Raw genomic sequence first — 20,762 nt, 5'->3', positions numbered from 1 at the left:
GCATCCAGCTTAAAAGGATGCTTTGGTTACCCAGTGAGATAACTGTTTGAAAGACATTACTTGAGCACCAAGCTATTTTGCATCAATTAAGTAATTTGTATCCAGCAAATTTTTCATCTTATATATTTAGCAAAGTAAAATAACACACCTATCGTGAGAATTAGGATGGAAGACATCATCGTTTGGATCATCGCGTGTGGCAGCTGTATCTTCTTCGGCATACTGATGAAGGCAGTCATTATCCCATTCTAAAGAAGGCATCATGTCATCCTGTATGGAAGGAAAAAGGCAATAAAAAATTGTAGGTCATGATGTTAAAACTAAAAAAAATAAAAACAACTTAATTAAATGAAGACCTAGTTATTTATTTGCAAAGGTAAACAAGTTTTATAAGAACAATAAATCATTCTACAAATTAAGGATCTCACGAAAAGTGGGTTGTTTTCAACATATGAATTTAATAACTCAACAGAAATTTCATTATCAAAATATTTCTGACTATGTGAGGGCTAGTAATTTTTGTAGTTAATAATAGTAACAGTAACAATAATAACAGAGCATATAACTTTCTAGTTAATAACAGTAACAATAACAATAATAACAGAACATAGCTACAACACTAAAATAATTATGTAACATCTGTTACTACTTCGAAATTAAAATCCTAACTGCTGCAATTCAAAGAAAACATCTACAGTATATATGTACCTGAACTGATGCACGTGATGATTCTGCATCTTCAGATGGTTGTTCTGGAAGTTTTGAGAGGGGAGGACATTTCATGCTTGACCATCCATGCTGAGGTGAGTCCCACTCAAAGGATCCTTCTGCTTCTGACCCAGACACTACTTGACTGGATGACTGTGAAGGATTAACTACTGCACCTTCAATAACCTCTGACTCGGATGATGTACCAACTTTTGTGCCTATGAGTCCTTTCATAGTAGCTCGAGAACGATGGTTATTTATGATGTCCAGAGCTGACCCTGGTCGTGAATCCCCTGATGTAACAGAATAATCTGAAAATGTTGTTTTAAGCATGTATGGATTAGGCTTTGATGTGAATTTTGTGACTTCTTCATCCATTTCCAACATGGAGGACTTGAGGTCATCCAATTCATGTTCAATATCATTCAAGCATGAGAATGTCTTGCATCCAAAATCTTCCTTCAGTGAGACATCTAAAGACATTTCTGAGCACTCGGAAGGTGCAAAATCAGATATATTTGAACACACAGAATCCTCTCTTTTGAAAGCAAATCTTCTTGAGCCTCCTGGTGAGAGGAGAACATCAGACATATTTGAAGCTATAGAGTTATCCCGTGAGATTGATCCCCTGTGTCTCTGTCTCATCCTTTCCATCAAATCACTAAGTGAAGTGCTGGAAACTGCTGCATTGTGACGTTCTTCTCCTTCAGGCTGAAGTCTGTAAGAGAGAAGAAAAGGCATGTGTATCATATTTCATCCTTCAATAACATATTTGAAAATACAAAGATTTCATCCTTCTATAATATATCTGAAAATACAAATATATCCTAAATCCCTAAGACAAGGAATGAAAATAAAAAACAAAATTCATAAAAGCTTTCCAGCTATAATCTAAACATGTTCTTGATTTTATGCAGATAGCACCACCTAAAATCACTGTAGGATCCACTAAACAGTATTATGATATGCAGAGTTATAAGTTATGGCTCTCCTTTTGTCATGTGCATAAAAAAGCAACACTAACACAATAAAAATATATTTGTGAGCAGAGTGACGGCCTGAACAATCCAAACTAAAATGTAGTCTTTACAACTGACTTTTTCATACGTTTGCTTCCAGAGGAACTATCTGATATTGACTGACACCTCAAATCACAATAAGAATTCTGTACAGCATTCTGGTATAATTTATCAGTCTTTGACCTTATAAAGGTCAGATCATTACAATTCTGTTGTCCTATTTCAAGTAAACTCCCCGTATTCAAGTTCTCACGATTCGTGGACTCACCGATTCATGGATTTCTCTATGGAACATATATACACATTATTTGTGGACAATTCGCCCATTAACAGTATTCTTCACGGAGAAATACTCACTAATTACAGTAAACCCCCTGTATTCGCATTCTCATGGTTCGCGGGTTTCTCTGTGGAACATATCTAGCCATCATTCGCGGAAAATTCACCCATTCGCGGTATTTTTCACTGAGAAATATTCACTAATTACTGTATTTTCCTATAATTTTCATGAATAAATGCACTTTTTGTGATAAGCATTTTTACAGGTTTTTCTTGGTTTAAGCTATCAAAATGGGCAGTTCTAAGTGTTTTTAGAGGGGTTTTAAGCATTCACGGATTTGACCTATTCGCGGGGGTGTGTGGGACGCATCCCCTGCAAATACGGGGGGTTCACTGTATTGTATTCTCATATAACTTTCATGACTAAATGCAGTTTTTTGTGATAAAACTATTAAAATACTCAGGTACCCAGGTAGTGCTCGAGTTACGATAATTCACCTTACGATAATTCGATTTTTGTGATGGAGTAAGCAATTAATACGTTATGACAATATTTATACAATATTTTTAAATTTGTGCGGGTGCAGGCACCAGCGTACAATCAGGCAGCAAGAGAGACCAAATTACAATAGACCAACTTCTTTTCTTCCATATCTTTATCCCATCTTGAAGATAAAAAAGTAAAAGAGAATGGTAAAAGTATTGTTAGTAACGTTATACTCTTTCTTAAATGCGAACAGCCTTAAACAACTGAACGTGAAACTGCTGTTTTGCTTATAACCAAATCAGATAACAACAGTTGTTCTGCTTGTATTTCAACCATCATACAGTAGTAAACAATTACCGTAGTATGTTACAAATGACGTTAGGTAGAATAGAACCGATATATTTTTACGTCATACCCTTATTCGCTATATATAAAAGATTGGCAAGGAAATGTACTCCTAAATTTGAGCTGCAGTGCGCATCCCCAGCAAATACGGAGGGTTTACTTATGTACAACAATTATATTAGTATGCTATACATATTTATATATTATAGTTCATAAGACATGCACTAAAATATATAATAAAACTGTGCACAATAAGTTAATTTTGTAAAAGTTATTCTTTTTGTGCAGTGGACTGCACCATCTCCATTTCCGCAGGTTGCAGTGCACAGAATTTTATATCCGTTCTTCATGGCCATCTCTCTTCAGGTGTCTTATTACTAAGCATCTATAAGTAAATTTGATGTATATGATCAAGTTATTTAAGCTTATTTCAATATATTTCCAAAAATGTAAGCCATCTTAGTGTTTTCTAAACACTAAGATGCACTGATACTTTATTTTTGTGTAATTTGCTTTGGTGTGTACTTTTGTTCACTTTAATGGATAAGTATAGCTGAAAAGTTTTGTTAAACTTATTAGGGTCTGACTGGTATGAACTAATGGCATTACTATAACAGGAACACTTTGACAATAAATCAAGATACCAGCAAATGAAAATAAAACTAGCTCTTAAATTATATGGACAGTAGTAAAGAAACTGCTTAAATACACAGAAAATAAGCTGTCTACCAACAATAACTCGGCTCAAAGTACTAACTTAAAATATGGAGCATACCTATATAAGAATGGGTTGTTTTCACTACTTGAATACGAGTGACAAAAATATTCCTTATACTGTATTTTGAATATTACAAAATGCAAGTTGTTGGAAAATGTGGAAATAAAGGTTTTCCAAAAACTACAGATCCCCAGAATGTCATACTTCAATATATATAGCTAATGGAAACCTGACACATCTATATAGAGAAAAATGAACAAAAAGGGGCATGTAAATTACTGTACTTGTTTTACACAACTTCAACAACAGGCTTCAGAGAAAGGTATTAAATAACTATATCAATTCAAAAGCCTTTTCAAATCATGTAGAATTATTAAAATTGAGCTAAAAGCTGAGAATGACTCAAGAGTTAAAACACTGCTAATTTTCTGAGAGATGAGGGGTTGTTATTATACAGTACATTTACCAAATATGCATTTCATCATATAGGCAATTTATTGCTAAAGGTACACTTTCCAAACAGAAATGCATGCATGCAGAGGCAAAATGTAGTACCTGCTTTTTGAAAGATACTAAATAGTCTGATTTAAAACTAAATGCAAATAGAACACAGTATGCAAGACCAAAAACTGAATACTGTAGAGGCAAAAGATATGATGGTAATGTACAAAAGTTACGAAAACTAGGGTATCATGATGAAATCTGATGAAAACCAAACTTTAAAATAAACATTAAAATCCATCATGAATGAACAAAGGGTAGAGTATCTACACAGACAGAAATAAAGGAAAGTAACTAGTAAGTGCAGAAAAAGGTACCTGCCAATGAATCACAACAAAAGCTGCTCATAATCATTTATTTATTTAATTACATACATACTCAATTAAGTTAGGAGTCAAGACAGTTAAGGGCTCAAAAGAAAGATGCATTCAACACAGATAAGCAGAGTGAAGTCTTAGTTTCGGTGATATGACAAAAAGAACATAACTACACCACAATACCTTATATATCCATATCTGATAAAAAAAAAGAGCAAAAATATCTGAATTAATTAAAGTTCAGAACAAAATGTCACAAAAAAACACTAATCATGGCAAACACTCACTAAACAAAGTAAACGTCTTAAGAAAGAAGAAGGCCTAATTCTATTTAAACAGGGAACTATGAGATATGATTCTATTTAAACAAAGCTATGAGACAAGACAAAATAACATATATGAAAAGCCCATTAATTACCACTTCACTTAATATCATGCAACCATATAAACAGTACAGCATGAAGAAGACATTACATAAACCTTAGGTACAAAAATGTAGACATACCTGTTATCAGTATACCAGCTCTCTTCCTGTTCAACACCTGCTGAATGGCGTGGAGGAGATATTCGTTGAAGTCGCTTCTTTTTCTCAGCCTGCAATAATTTTATAAAACTTCAAATGACAGGAATGCAAAAACTATAAAAATTTTTATAAATAAACAAAGTAATAAAGTAGTTAAAAAAAAAATTCTGCTTTTTTCCTTAATAAAACTGGATGTACTGTATATTTCTCTTTGCTATGAACAAGTCATATAGGATAAAATTTAATGAAAACCTACTACAGTACTTTACAATAATCATTGCCAGACAGAACTTCAATCGCTTATAACAAAGTAACTTACAGAAAAGTATTATACCTGCATGTTTCAGAAAAACTGATGAAATAGAACCTTATGATCAAGAACCTACTGATCATCAAGTACAGTAATCTGTATTTGGTGAAACCATGGACCGACCATGTAATGCAATATACATATATAAATTCATTACAAAGTATGTGCTCATTACTTTAGCTCATTATCCTAATGCTTAAACACATTACACATGTTGGCATACAGTGAACTACCAATCAAGGTACTGTACACTCCTTAGAAATGATTTTTCTTAAGAGTTTGGTAAATACTGAAGCTACATGGTGGGAATCACTTACAAGATCTTCTGAATCAGGTGTCTCTGATCCATCACCCTGAGGTCTTGTTAAGTCTCTCCATGGAGCTGGGCAAGGAGGACAGGATGACCTATGGACAGGGGAAGATTCTGAGGACAACCAACCATCCTGCAGTGGATGACTTGTCGTGGGGGCTGAAGAGGAGTATGCTTGGCCACACCTAGGAAAGGAATCATTGCTTGTCTTAGCAAGTTTGGTTATATTTTCCACTTGAAAAGAAATTATAGCGTGATATTTTATTTATGGTTAACTACATGCTGCACTCAATGAAAAACTAAAAACAATGTGCAGGAATAAAGAAACAACAGTTTACTGTACCTATAAATCAAAATAATTTGAAGGAAGAGAACAGTATCAAATAGACAAAATCACACCCAAGAACCAGTAAGGGCAAAGAAAATAACTACACATACTTACAGCAGAAATTATAAGAGGGTAAAGAAAATAACTACACATACTTACAGCAGAAATTATAAGATAAAGTTTCAGTGGAAAAATTAACTCCATTAAGCTGCACTATGATAGACACCTCACTATATTAAAGCTCACATTAATACCCAAAGCCTACCTATTATCATTTCTGATCTTTCTTCCACCATTAGAGTGGGATGATGTCATCTGTATAGCTGGAGAATTGGCTGCAGATTGCTTTGATGGAGTTCCTTGAACCTGAAACAAGAAAAAAGTAGTCTTGAAGGATTCTGCTACAAGTGGAAAGGCATGCTACATCACCATGGGAAGATTGAATCTGAGAATTAAAATACAGTAAATGTACTTGGAAAGTCATTATTGTTCAATCTGCCATTAAAAATAAGATACAAAAAGTACAGATAATCCCTAGTGTTAACTACATAATTAAACACCGAATTCTGCAATTTTATTGAATTTGTAACTATTTAAATTTTGATGAAAAATTTACTATCATGTTCATACACTTGAAAATAAATCCACTGATCATTGTTTAAAGAGATAGATAAAACGTGTATTCTTTCTTGGTACACAAAGTATAAATTCTATTTCTTTAAAAATTATCATAAAATTCAAGAAAAAAAATCTGAAAGTTGAATATACTACGCAAATTTCTCATAGGTCTTCACTCGCCCGATGGGAAGCCTCCATACAAAGCATATTCCACACTTATGGCAGTTAACCACTTGGAAAAGAAACTATGGTAGGGCTCTCAAGAGTTCACATTATCATGATTTTAATTAGATACAAAATATTTTAACAAATGCTTTCAGTTTATATACATTTATTTACACCTGAACATCAAGATTTGGTATTACAATTAAAAAAATAAAACTGAAAATGAAATGAAACTCAGACTTTTCTGCCTTTTCATTCAATGAAGTGAAATACAGTTGATTATTTTGGAAAACAAAAACACTCCCAATACATTTTGCAAAAGGCACAAAACAAAAAGAACTCTCATTTACAATGCAAAAACTTCCAATTAAAGAAAAAAGTTTACATTTACTTTCCATGTAAAAGTCTCAAATGCAATCAAAATAGTATGATTCTGCCCTTCAGAAAATGTCTCATAACATCTCTCTCTACGAAAACATTAGTTACACAAGTACCTGATTCCTGTGGATCTCAGAAGCCTTGTGCTTTCTCTTGACGATTCGATTGCTACTGCCAAAGAGCTCCGCGTCTGAGTCCTCATCAGTAGGGAGACTGTTGTTCTCAGAGGAAGATCCCTGAAGAGTGAATCAAATGTAATCTCTTGACATTATGCTGTACAGTATAGGGAATGTTTTAGATATTTTACATAAGCGATAGGAGAGAAATTTTTAACACTGAACTTATACAAGGACACAGATGTTTTCTTATTAAGAAATAGACACCTTGGAGGAAACCAAAATCTGAATGTGCATAAAGTTAAATGCATAAAAATGCTACGAGAAGTATCACAGACATTCTTGATATTTATTTTCATAGCCACAAATTCCTCTTATTTACTAGACTTTAAGAAGCTAATTTTAATTCACTGTGCTTTCATCCTACACATTTTCAATCAATACAAGAAACAGCCTTTCTAACATAACAAGGCATCAATTAACTTATGAAAGTAATGGCTGGGCCAGCGAGAATGTCTGTAAGTGCATCGAAACACTACAGCAACTCGTCCTTGATCTGGAACTCACCAAAGGCAAGGCAGGGCAACTTACAGCATCTCCTGCAGAGTAGGAGTTGCTAGCATCCGCCAGATAGTCGCGGGCATGAAATTCGCTGTTGCTGGCTTCGCTGACATCGATACTACTGACGAGGGAGACATCTTCACAAGGGGCCTCACTACAAGGGCTGTCAGGACCAAAGTATCTCCCCTGTGGAGGAAATAAGATAAAATATAATTTCACTAATCAGGAAGAAACTAAGGGATCAACCAAAGGTAATCTGCAACACATTTTTAACCTTACAGCTTGGATAAGTATTTTACCTCTTATTACTAAAGACTGGACCTGAAATTTTGTGTTACAAAAAATGAATCAATGTATCTTGAAACACCAGAAACCAAACAATCCTTAGACAGGGGAAATTTGACAGTTCAAAACTTGAGTGTCTACATTTTACATTTTTACACATATGAAATGTTAGTGTATTTCTGGACACTACTCGAGGGCACAAAAAGGGAGATGGGGCTTTCTTTTTCTATGCACTCCTTGAACTATGGTTCTCTGTTTCTCATTTGGGCATACAATGTTAGAAAGTTGGCTTTTAACAAATCCTCGACTTTCTACACGACATTTATGGTTAATAAACATTAAACATTAATTTAGTTCTTCACTAAACAGAAAATGCACTCCTAAAAATGTTAGTATTCCCCTTCCACCTCTACATTACACTTAAACACAGGAACACACTATACAAATAAACTGTGTGTTTTTATAAGTACACACATTCTATGTGTATTTTTAATGTATAAACACTCCTACTATGTATGCTATAATGAACCAACTACGGCCTCCAGCACTGTTAACTGTTATCATACAGCATATAAACTATGGCCAAACATCTATATACACAAGTAATCAACTTGCACAGTTAGATTGCTTAAATAACAGAAGCTCTTTCTTGTTAGTATTTGCCGTACTAATATTAAACTTGTTTTGTACAAGTACTGACCACGACCAATCTCAGGAGGTACCGTCGACCTTGATCCAAAATCTGTTGAGAGATTGTAAGATCGTGGCTGTCAAAAATAACATACTGTAGAGATCACAAAATCAGGACTGTCAAAAATGAGATTCGGAGATCAAAAAATCATGACTGTCAAAAATGAGATACATAAAAATATCATACAATCGAGTAGAGCTCAATATATCAGGATGTAAACAATGAGGTTAAGGTCCTCAGAATCCCATGGATGTCAAAAATGATGTGGACACTGACCCCAAAAATCTTAATATCAAAAGTGAGAGAAATAAACACCATAAAACTATACATAGCTATCAAGTGGGTTTAGTTACTGATATCACTGACAGAGAGAAGAGGGGTGGGGCTTCCTTAAAGTAAAATCCATTGAAATATGAAACAAAAAATTTATAATATCCCTTATTCCATAATCATAACTAACAGGATAAAAGAAGTCTATTTTCTTACATGTAAATCGTGGTATAATGTTAAAAATACATTCAAATCCTTAGGTTTTAAGAGAACTACTGTACTCTGTAAAGAACCTGATTATTCACCATAGCCTTCAATAATAATAATAATAATAATAATAACAAAAATGAATAACAAAAGATAAAGGAGCCGCCTAGAACGAGTATAATATCAACAAATAGACAACATAAAAATTTCAAGCAGCCATCTTACACATGACAATGGGATCACACCAAGCCAAGCTCTGTGGTACCAAGCTCTGTGGTACTTCGAAGTCAAAGAAGGCTGTACTGGCAAATGTTGCATTTTCCGTCAAGACAGGTGTGAGTCAGGTATGAGTCAGCCCTCTGGGATCTAACCGAGAGATCTAACACTGGATGTTTAAGCTTTCTAAAAGGTGCGAGAAACCTTGTAGATTTTACTCCGAAGTGCATTTATTTTTTTTTTTTTTTGAAGGCTCTGAAAGGTCTCTGGCGCTGACTGTTTTGCTTATGATGGACCCGAATGCTTTTCTTTTAACATCTGGTCATGGTCAGAAGATGACGATGAGACATGATTTTTTTTTTTCACAAAACTTCAGCGTACCACTCAAAGGTTATAATGAGGTACACCCGAATAATGTTTCAAAACTTATATATATCCCGCAGTGAAAAAACGCAGAACACACTGTAATTTCTGCTATACTGTACTCTATTCAATTAATTTTGTTTCATAATGCGGAAATTTTCATAAACAAGGAAAGTTCGTTACGGGCTGCTTCAGGAGCAAGAGGCCGTACCAGCACAAGGCTGGCTTATCTTAAACAAGGGAAAACTGGCTTCGGATATATATGTTTGAATTACCAGAGAGAGAGAGAGAGAGAGAGAGAGAGAGAGAGAGAGAGAGAGAGAGAGAGAGAGAGAGAGAGAGAGAGAGAGAGAGAGAGAGAGAGAGGGGGGGCAAAAATATCGATGGATGCACTTCTAGAGAAGAATTTAAACTTATCAGTTGAGCTACTACATCGTAAGTTGCAAACACAGTAGGCCAAACAGTGTTGGGAATTTTTTTAAATGAATGACCTCATTCACAAAATACAACCGCAACAACGCTTATTTGAGTGATAAACATATCTAAAATTATGGATGCCTTTTATCTAAATTTAAGGTGCAGTTATTAAATGTGAAATTGCCTTTGTCCTTCTTTCGAAAATAAGGTTTGGGAAAATTATAGTCACGATATCTACCATCTCCATGCATAACCAACTTTTTTTAAATAGAAATATTTTACCCGCATGGGCTGTAAAAATAAAACATGAAGGAGGAGGTAATGATGCACTCTCAAAGACACCGCAAATGAGACTCGCTTTCACATGCATAAAAACGAATGTAGTCCTCACATACCCAAGTACAAGAGGTTCTTACAATCACAATTTGGAAATGTATCCTCCCATAGTGCCTTGCTCTTTTTGCTTACTTATGAATTACAGAAGGTGAAATATATCAGATGTGAACGATACACCAAAAAGAGCTGTCAAGAGATTACACTCTGGCTTGTCAAGATAAATATGGAATACGGGTTGAAATGGGAGAACTATCACGATGGCTGACGACTAAAGTGAGCGGAAGATAACGTATTGTTTCTGGGAACTTCGAGTACAGATCAGTGAAAGATAATCTGAATTCTTTGTGGATGTTTTCAGGAAATGTTACTCAGACATTAGACAATGATATGCTGGACTTCCGTACATGTTTCACCCACATTTCAAAAATAATGAAAAACGTCAGCCTTCAGCACGACAACACCGACACATCGTACAGTATTCGAGTTGGGTTATCTGGGTAATGTTATTCTTCTACTAGTGGATCGGAACAGCCATGAAAAAGACGAAAGGTATGGCGAAAATCATTAATGATTTAGTGTGATTTGCATTTTCAATTTCAGAACTGGCTGTAAACGGTGACAGCGACATTTCGTAAGAACCCACTTCCATTTGAAACTACAGTACAGTACAATGAACAATATATACGTGATGCTCCAGTTTGGAGTATCGTGTACAATGACTGTTCTGAATAAAGAGGAACCGATCTCATTAACTTCAAGAGCCCGTGCCAGCACAAGGCTGTCTGAATCTAGATAAATCTGGTTCAGTACTCCACTATCCTGTTATAAGCCTAGTCTCTCTCACGGTCTCTCTCTCTCTCTCTCTCTCTCTTATCTCTCTCTCTCTATATATATATATATATATATATATATATATATATATATTTACTTGTCAAAGACGTGATCGCTACAAATTCATATTGCTGACATGGTGGACAATATGTGAACACCTAATTTTCTTTGCATAGTCTCTCTGTAAATGTTAGGCTAACTTTTTTGTGTGTGTTTTTTTTTTTTGCAATGTTCTGAATTAGCTATCTCAAATAAATAAGGAATTAAAAACTCCCAGATATGGGCCACTTTATGATAATAAAATAGGATTTAGGCCAAAGGCCAAGCGCTGGGACCTATGAGGTCATTCAGCGGTGAAAGGAAAATTGAGAGTAAACGGTTACAAAGGTGTAACACGGAGGAAAACCTCACAGTTGCACTACTGTTAGAAGCGGGTGGGAAGTAAGAAGGAAGAAAGCGAATATGAACGGTGGTACAGTAAAAGGAAAGAAAAGGGTTGCAGTTAGGGGCCGAAGGGACGCTGCAAAGAACCCTAAGCAATGCTTTCAGTGGGGACCACTTTATGTAACCTAATTAGGAAAAATAAAAAGAGAGAAGAAATGAAACGATCAAGTTATAGTGAGACGGTGGAAGAAAAGATGTTTGGCCAACTCTTTATAATGAACAAATACGAAAGAAAAGGAAATTGTTCATACCAATACGTAACCCGTTACGCAACAGCAGGTTTCAGATGTCACAAATAAACCAACACCGAGATTAACTCAAGCTGTGCGGTCATCTAGATCTGCCTATGCGGCAAAACTAAATTGAAGAGAAGACGATCTGTTTGTGCCGAAGATGAAAGATCCAACAGAAGTGTGTTTTGATCCAAGATTGCTGATGTATCCATATACAGTATGCAAGACAGACGCATGAAGTATTCATCAGCGTTTTTGATCACTACAGAACCATTTGACGTATCCATCTCACCGAAGGACGCAGCATAATCTATTATAAAAAGATCTCTTCACTTGGATATACTTCACAACCCAGTTATGTGCAAAATATTTGCCAAAACAACAGAAAAGTTTAATGCAAGGAAACAGCATAATCTAATTCAAATAAACTCCTAACAGTAATTTGATTTCATCCTTTCAGAGAACATATAAAACTATGTTTTTATGCAAGACTGCTGATGTAACGTGCAAAACAGAAACGCAGCATATTTTATCGGCATCTTTTTTTAAATTATCACAAAACTCTCTATCACATTCACTTAATCGAAAGCCACAACATAACATAATTAAAAAAAAAACTATACGAAAACCAATTATTTAGAGTTGTAGGCTATAATCAAAGAAGATTTTGCCTTACGTAATAGCAAAACAGTTCAATTAATAGCAAAACAGTTCAATTAATAGCAAAACAACAGTCAGTTAATATAAAGAAAAAAATGAGTTTAACCTTAAAAATAAGATAAAGCAATTTAAACCGTGCCCCGACCTTCGAAAGTTTAACAACTAACATATTCGTCAATGTTTTTCCCCATAGAAACCTTGAAGATAAGTTTGTCAATATTGCTGGCCTTCGAAAAAAAAGGAAAAAAGAAAAACTACTGCCGAGAAAAATATTGCATGAAATATTATACAGCAAAATTCTCACGATACAAAAATGTCTACCCTAAACAAATAAGTATGTACATGACAATGTACTTGAATACAAACGGATGCCTTCGCACAGATATTTTGTTCGACATCCTTACGTAAAAAAAAAAAAAATATTTTCAAGCGCTGATAGGCACTGCGACGAAGTACGATAATTTCCAATAATGTATCACTGGTTAGCTACAAGCGAAAATGAGATTACAACTAATTTACACGGGTCACTCAAGTTTTGTACTGCGATCATCACAATTCCTTGTAAATTCATTAGGCCATAAATTGCAAACCAGTAGGTATGTCACCAAAAATCAAAACAATAAATTAGTAATAACTGAATACACACTAAAACACCCTAAAATAGAAATAAGAAAAAAGAAAGTGAACGAAATCAAACTCTCAACATTACACACGAACGAACCTTCATCTGACGTATTCACTCTACACTGTACACAAACTCTTCAGGCAATACAAAATAAACACACCAGACTTCTGCACTCCACGATCTTTAGACGCGGATAAAAATCAAAACACCGCTTAAAGGAAAAATGTTCATATCCATTCATGCCTTACTTGTATCTGTCTGCAGTATTCTTTTCGTTTCTACGACATTCGTTTTTAAGACATACTCTGTGTCTGAATATACATAATGTTTTTACGTAAAGGGCTTTATTCGTCTAGTATCACAGATTGATCCATGCCTTAAATTTTTAGATTTTTCAGATGTCAAGCATCTCAAAATATACAATGCATTTTAATAAACATACTTTTTTACTATAAAGTTTAATTTAACTTAAATATTATTAGAAAGAGTCCTTGTACATAAATGTCTGGCTGATACAAATATGAGGAACTATTAATAAATAACTTAAGAGCTGAATGCCTACTATGAATATGAGATGATATTCTTTATAACTTTGTATTATAAAAGTAGTGCTGACTTATGCTTCTATCTTTTACATTACTTCATCATCTTAAGTATATTTTTTGCAAGTCTGCGATACAGAACAAATTCTGAACATCTTATGCTTCATGCATCACAGACTCAGATAGGCAACGTGACCTCGTTCTGATATACCGAATGCAGGATTGAATCCTGCTACGGACGTCAGAAATGTTTCATTTGCCTCTTCATTTGGATCTTGGGCTTTGTAGTGCCAAGCGTACCCAACAACTGTGAAGAAATCGATAAGTTATGAGGGCAGCGTGGTTACTGGTTACTGCAACTACATATGTATCTGGTAATTAAGTGACCAGTAGATTCTGTATATAAAATTTATATATTTCTTCTAAAGCAATGAAGAGCCGCTATGCTAAGAGTTTGGATATCCAGCGCGCTTGTGACAGCAGAAGAGTTCCATTTGCATCGCTACATCTGCATAAAAGGAGCTACGTACCTGCACTGCGACCAAGAGCCTTAACGTAGGCTTTCAATGGAAGCTTTGTCTTAACCTGGGGGAAACATCTCTTGAAACTGTTCCTATAACTATTTTTATCTAATATATATATATATATATATATATATATATATATATATATATATATATATATATATATATATATATATTATTATATATATATCTGCGTGTTTGCTTCGTCAGTCTCGATTCACAATAAAAAATTATTGAAGAGCCAATAAGCGAGCCTCATTTAATTTGCTCTGCCAGTTTGGGTGTTCAGCGACTAATTAATTCAGTTGGAAGTAGCAGCTGCCGAGTTAGATTCGGCCTGCCGTGCCTGCCTTACACATTTTCTAACTTGAAAAAAACTAAGGGGGGTGGGTGAGGAGAAGGGCTATTAGAACAAGGGCCGTGGATTTAAACTGAGCAAATCACCCCTCCCCTTCATTCTGACTAACCCGAGTGTTCGACCTAGCTCTCGCCCACGCGGACCGTCTCCGTGACCCCAAAATGTCTAGCAGCATCAACAGAATCGGAAGAAAGACTTACGTGAATGAAAGCAGGATCCTCATCCTCGATGTCGTCAAGGTCCTGGACGAGGTCTTCCTCGAGGAGAGACGCAAGGATTCCTCGCGGGCGCCTGGATGGGGGTGTGCTGGTGGGCGTGGGCGTGGCTGCGCTGGATCCGCCTTTCCTCCAATGCTCCCAAAGTTTCCAGCACACCAGAGATCCCACGCCCACTAGGAAAATAACACTGCCCGCCCGTACTGCAAGAGAACAGAGAGAGCGCTGTTAAACTGGTTTTGTCTTTGAAAATGTTATGCGTATTGGTAACCACAGTATTAATACTTTTATGACAAAAGGTGTGTGTGTGTGTGTGTGTGTGTGTGTGTGTGTGTGTGTGTGTGTGTGTGTGTGTGTGTGTGTGGATGGGTGAGTGCATGCCAGAACTATACAATGGTATCATTTGTAACTGTATCCTTTTCGTTCTATTCAACTTTTTACGACAAAAGCATAAAAATATCATACTTCTGATTAATATTCATATGAAGATGTTTCAATCATCAACGTTCAACAGGCAACACTACGATAAATTACACATGCAATAATCGAATCGGTAATTGCTAGCTGTGAGCACGGTAACTTGTTGCTGTATACTAACATCCCTGCGTTCAATATAAGGCCAATTTCCTTAATGTATCATTATTAACATAGAAACAGCACTAAAAGAGGTAGGTCGCGACGGCGTACAGCAGAGGCACTATATCCTTATGGTCGCATACATCATTTAGTGTTCCCTTTGTCTGTGAGAGAGAGAGAGAGAGAGAGAGAGAGAGAGAGAGAGAGAGAGAGAGAGAGAGAGAGAGAGAGAGTCCGATGAGTGAATTCAGTTTAGTGGAGGTAACGATTATCTTACTGATGCTCTCACTTCTTGATTATGAGATGACTGACAAGATTTGACGGTGTAGTTGTTAATCAAATCTGTTCTCTCTCTCTCTCTCTCTCTCTCTCTCTCTCTTCTCTCTCTCTCTCTCTCTCTCTCATTTTATTCAAGCCCGCTGCCAGTAACATTTTCCAGTTTACTAACATTAAGTGTCTCTTAAACAGTTTAACTCGTAAGAGCCATCATGATCACATCTTTCTTTTCCTCGCCCAACTAGGAGATCAGACGTGGGTCCCCATGGCTATGAGACGGGAATAGTGCCACTGGGCCAGAGAGACCTTACCTTACCTTACAGACCTTACAATTGTTCAGGTTGCCCCAGGTCCCCTCAGTGAGGCGCCTTTGATGTCTACCAGAGAGTTGCTAACGCATCTTCCGGTATATTTTGCATCTTCCAGTCTTGGATGGTCTGGGATGCATCTTAGATATTTGTCGAGCTTATTCTTAAACACATCTACGCTCACTCCTGTTATGTTCCTCAGATGAGCTGGTAGCGCATTGAATAGACGCTGCATTATCGATGCTGGTGCGTGGTGGATTAATGTCCTGTGTGCTTTCCTTAATTTTCCTGGTATAGTTTTGGCACTATTAATCTACCTCTGCTTGCTCTTTTGATAATTTTAGTTCCATGATATTTTCGGTAATTCCTTCTATCTCTTTCCATGCTTGAATTACCATGTAGCGTTTCTCTTCTCCTTTCAAGATTATATAAATTTAAGAATTGTAGTCTTTCCCAGTAGTCAAGGTCCTTAACTTCTTCTATTCTAGCTGTAAATGACCTTGTACACTTTCTATTTGTGCAATATCCTTTTGGTAGTGTGGGTACCATATTATATTGCAATATTCAAGTGACTACGTACGTACGTTTTATAAAGCATAATCATGTGTTCAGCTTTTCTTGTTTTGAAGTGCCGAACAACATTCCCATTTTTGCTTTGCATTTTGCCAATAGAATTGCTATTTGATCATTGCATAACATATTCCTATTCAACATCACACCAAGGTCTTTAACTGCTTCCTTGTTTGTGATTGTCTCATTATTAGGTCCTTTATATGCATATAGCATTCCTACTTTATCACCATAGTTCATTGATTCAAATTTATCAGAGTTAAATACCATCCTATTTATCTCTGCCCATTTATATATTTTATTTAGGTCTCTTTGTAGCGAGTTCCTATCTTCATCACAAGCAATTTCTCTACTTATTCTTGTGTCATCTGCGAAACTTCTTACTACTGAGTCCTTAACATTACTGTCTATGTCTGCAATCATAATCACAAACAGCAATGCAGCTAACACCGCACTCCTGTGGTACACCGGATATTACCGTAGCTTCATCCGATTTCTCATCGTTTGCAATCACTATCTGTTTTCTGTTTTGCAAAAATTCTTTTATCCATCTTCCTACTTTGTCAACAATGTTATGTTTTCTAATTTTTTCGCTAATATATTATGATCTACCTTGTCAAAAGCTTTTGCAAAGTCTAGGTAAACCACATCTGTATCTTTTCATTTATCATATTTTTTATATATGCTTTCATGGTGGACTAACAGTTGGGTTTGTGTGCTTTTTCCGGTACAAAACCATGTTGTCCTATATTGAACAATCTATTTTTCATTAAATGTTTCATTATATTTTTTTTTATTACCCTTTCATATACTTTCATAATATGAGATGTCAGACTCACAGGCCTATAATTACTTGCCTCTAGTCTTGAAACCACTTTTGAAAGTAGGAGTAATATATGCTAATTTATGCTCATCATAAATCTTGCCTGTATCTATACTTTGTCTTAATAATATTGCTAGCGGCTTTGCGATTGAATGAACCACTTTCTTTAACAATATGACAGGTACTCCATCTGGTCCTGCTGCTGATCCATTTTTAATTTCATTAATAGCCTGCACAATATCGGCTTCTGTAATATCTATATCTGATAAGTATTCAGTATTTTCATCTCTTATTTCTGTATCATTATCTTCATTTTCAATTCTAGGTGTAAATTCACTCTTATATCTTTCTGCTAATATGTTACATATTTCCTTTTTTCATTCGTTAATCGCCCTTCAATTCTTAGAGGGCCTATTTCTACTCTTATTTTATTCATTTTTTTGCATATGAATAAAAAATTTTAGGGTTTTGCTTGATATTTTGTAGTGTCATTTCTTCTAGGTTCCCATTTTTCATTTTCTTTTGATTGTATAATCTTTTGTTCTGCATTTTCTATCTTACTTTTAGTTCCATCACTTTCCATGCATTCTTTTCTTTTGCAAGAGCTTTTTCCACTTTCTAATTTTCTGGAACAAGATCCTTCTGTCTCTTGGAATTCGTGACTGATGATTACTTTTTTCTTCGGTATATATTTTTCCACTATTTCCTCTAATATTTTATATAATATATCGGTATTTACCTGTATATCATCACTTACAAATATATTTTCCCATTCTTTGTTTAATTCTTCATTTATTTTTGACCAATTTATATTCTTACTATAGAAATTGTATTTTCCATATCCTTCCCATTTTTTCGTTTCTTGCTTTTTCTCTGTTTTCATATGTTCTGGAACGGACTGTTAGTTCTATGACATTATGGTCCGAAATACTCGTGTTATATACTATTATTTCTTTAACATAGTTCACCTCGTTCACAAATACTAGATCTAAAATATTATCCTTTCTTGTTGGTAGGTGATTTATTTGCTGAATGTTATGTTCTAGTAGCATATCTAATAGCTTTTCAAATTGCCTCTTATCTTCTGCACTACTATTGCTCTCTTTTTATATGTATAAATACAACCACAGTCTCCTATTCGTTCTTTCCATTCTACAAAAGGAAAGTTAAAGTCTCCGGTTAGGAGTATAGTCCAGTCCTTGTGATTTCTACATATTTCATCCAATTTTTCAATTATTATGTCAAACTCTTTAGTATTAGGGGTCTATATATTACAATGTTCACTAATTTTTCAGATTCAAATTCTACCGCTTATTAATTCACATTCTGTGTTACTATATTTCTCACAGATTTTTCCTTGATTGGCATCTCTCCCATATATCATGGTTCCCCTTGATTTCTATTTTTTCTATCTGATCTATAAGTTTGAAACCCTTTATCTGGTCATCATTACCAGTCTCTTGGGAATACCAGGTTTCACTTATATTCAATATTTCTATTTTTTCATTTTGGGTTAGTTCTTCTAAGAACTCTATCTTTCTTTTGAGTTACTCTCGAAACTAAACCCTGCGCGTTCATCACTATGATGGTTTCATGTATTATCTCCATTATCTAATATGGGTAATAATAAGGATTTTCCCATGTCTCTTTCCTGTTCTGATATGTTGATCTTTTTTCATTTCCAGAAATTCGTACATTAAAAAAATCCAACTTTTCCATTATACTTGTTCTTCCAGCTTCATACTTATTCACTTTGTGCATAAACCTGCACTTATCTCCATATCTGCACCATCCCTTAGCATCATAGATACATTGCTTGTTCCTTGTGCTATATCTAGGTGCTGATGGCTCATATCGTGGTGCTGACATTTCATAATGTGTTGTTGGCTTGTTTTTTGCCTTCATCACATGATCTTTGTTCTTTTCTTTATTTGTTTCATTTTACCTTGATTTTTTATATGTATTTGATTTTTATTTTGGTTTTCATGGCTACAGGATGCATGTACCTACATTTCTTATTAAACCTACATCCATTTCCTTCTTTCCATTTTCTACATATTTTTGGATGTAGATCGCTGCATTCCTCTTCATAGCCATCTAGATATGCACATTTGCCATATATCTCATAATTGTGACATATCTTGGGATGTTTGTAATAACATCTTTCACCAAACCTGCAATTCCCTCTTTTCAAAAGGGTGCATACTGTGTCTTTCTTTTCTTTTTTTTCTTGTTCTTTCCCATCAGTATGGAGATCCGGTACAACCTCTTTGGGATTTTATTTTGATTTATCATGTCATAATTTATTTCTTCATAAGTATGTTGCTGTATTGCCTCATATGTAGAATCTATGAGTTTCTCTGCATCCATACTATTTATCCTGTTCTTTGTTTTCATTAATCTTTTCCCTCTCTTCAGTCTTATTTTTCTTCTTTTCTATTTTTCCTCTTCTTCCTCTTTCTTCATCCTCTTCATCTTCTTCATCCTCCACAATCTGTACATTAAGTCTTGATTTAATGACCTTGTCTATCCATACTAGACATGTTGAGCAAAATATTTTTGTGTCCTTATTTCTATTTTGCTCAACTTCAGCACATGAAGGGTGTGTCGGTACGTGGTAAGCATAGCATTTCCTAATCAGGTTTTGTGGATTTACAATGCTATACCACACTCTACATAGTTTACATGCTTTAGGCATCCGTTTGCCTATTGCATCAATCAATATATTCACTAATTCCACCGTACTTATTTTCTTTGATGGAATGTGTTGATTTTTGTAGATTTTCTTTATAAGTCTTTTGATAACCTGAACTTTCATTGGTATCCCTTCTATTATTTTCATTATATTTTCTACAGATTTGCTCCAGTTTGAAGGATCGTATCCTTTCAATATGTCTGTGAATGATTTCACATCTTTTTGGTCGAGAGAGAGAGAGAGAGAGAGAGAGAGAGAGAGAGAGAGAGAGAGAGAGAGAGAGAGAGAGAGAGAGAGAGACTATGATCCCAAACTAATACCAATAAATATTATTAAATCACATTCAATGTAACATGAAGAACAGCTCCCAAAAAGTTTCTCATCCTCAATGTCAGTGAAAAACTAAAATAAATTTTCTATAAACCGCAGTGAATGAAAGCCACAAATCCGTCTCCCACAACCCTGACATGAAATCGTAGTAATAAACCACAATTTCCCCGCCATATTCAGCCACGGAAGCATATTGATTTCAACATAAACCTGTCGTGATCGGTGGGGGTAAAAAAAAAATGGCGGAAGTAACACTCACGTTCAGGAGAATATTATCCTGTGCA

The 20,762-nt window shown here is 35.2% G+C and overlaps 1 protein-coding gene across 50 annotated transcripts in view; it reads right to left on the bottom strand.

The window, feature by feature from the left end:
• LOC136851609 (uncharacterized) overlaps positions 1–20,762 on the bottom strand; it is a 318,348-nt gene that overhangs the window by 28,512 nt on the left and 269,074 nt on the right. For 17 of the 50 annotated variants that reach the window (XM_067125945.1, XM_067125952.1, XM_067125955.1 and 14 more), the window contains 9 exons: positions 14,886–15,103; positions 8,669–8,710; positions 7,690–7,869; positions 7,123–7,242; positions 6,111–6,211; positions 5,525–5,702; positions 4,880–4,968; positions 709–1,426; positions 149–270 (listed from right to left, as the gene is read on the bottom strand). In XM_067125945.1, the coding sequence (XP_066982046.1) occupies positions 149–270; positions 709–1,426; positions 4,880–4,968; positions 5,525–5,702; positions 6,111–6,211; positions 7,123–7,242; positions 7,690–7,869; positions 8,669–8,710; positions 14,886–15,103 (1,768 nt within the window). The remainder of the gene's footprint in view (positions 1–148; positions 271–708; positions 1,427–4,879; positions 4,969–5,524; positions 5,703–6,110; positions 6,212–7,122; positions 7,243–7,689; positions 7,870–8,668; positions 8,711–14,885; positions 15,104–20,762) is intronic. The other 33 variants (XM_067125941.1, XM_067125983.1, XM_067125956.1 and 30 more) reach the window with 3 other exon arrangements.

This window comes from Macrobrachium rosenbergii, chromosome 23 (genome assembly GCF_040412425.1).
Source record: "Macrobrachium rosenbergii isolate ZJJX-2024 chromosome 23, ASM4041242v1, whole genome shotgun sequence".
Classification (NCBI taxonomy): Eukaryota; Metazoa; Arthropoda; class Malacostraca; order Decapoda; family Palaemonidae; genus Macrobrachium; species Macrobrachium rosenbergii.
Note: the sequence above shows the minus strand (reverse complement) of the source record. Positions and strands in the feature narration are given on the sequence as shown.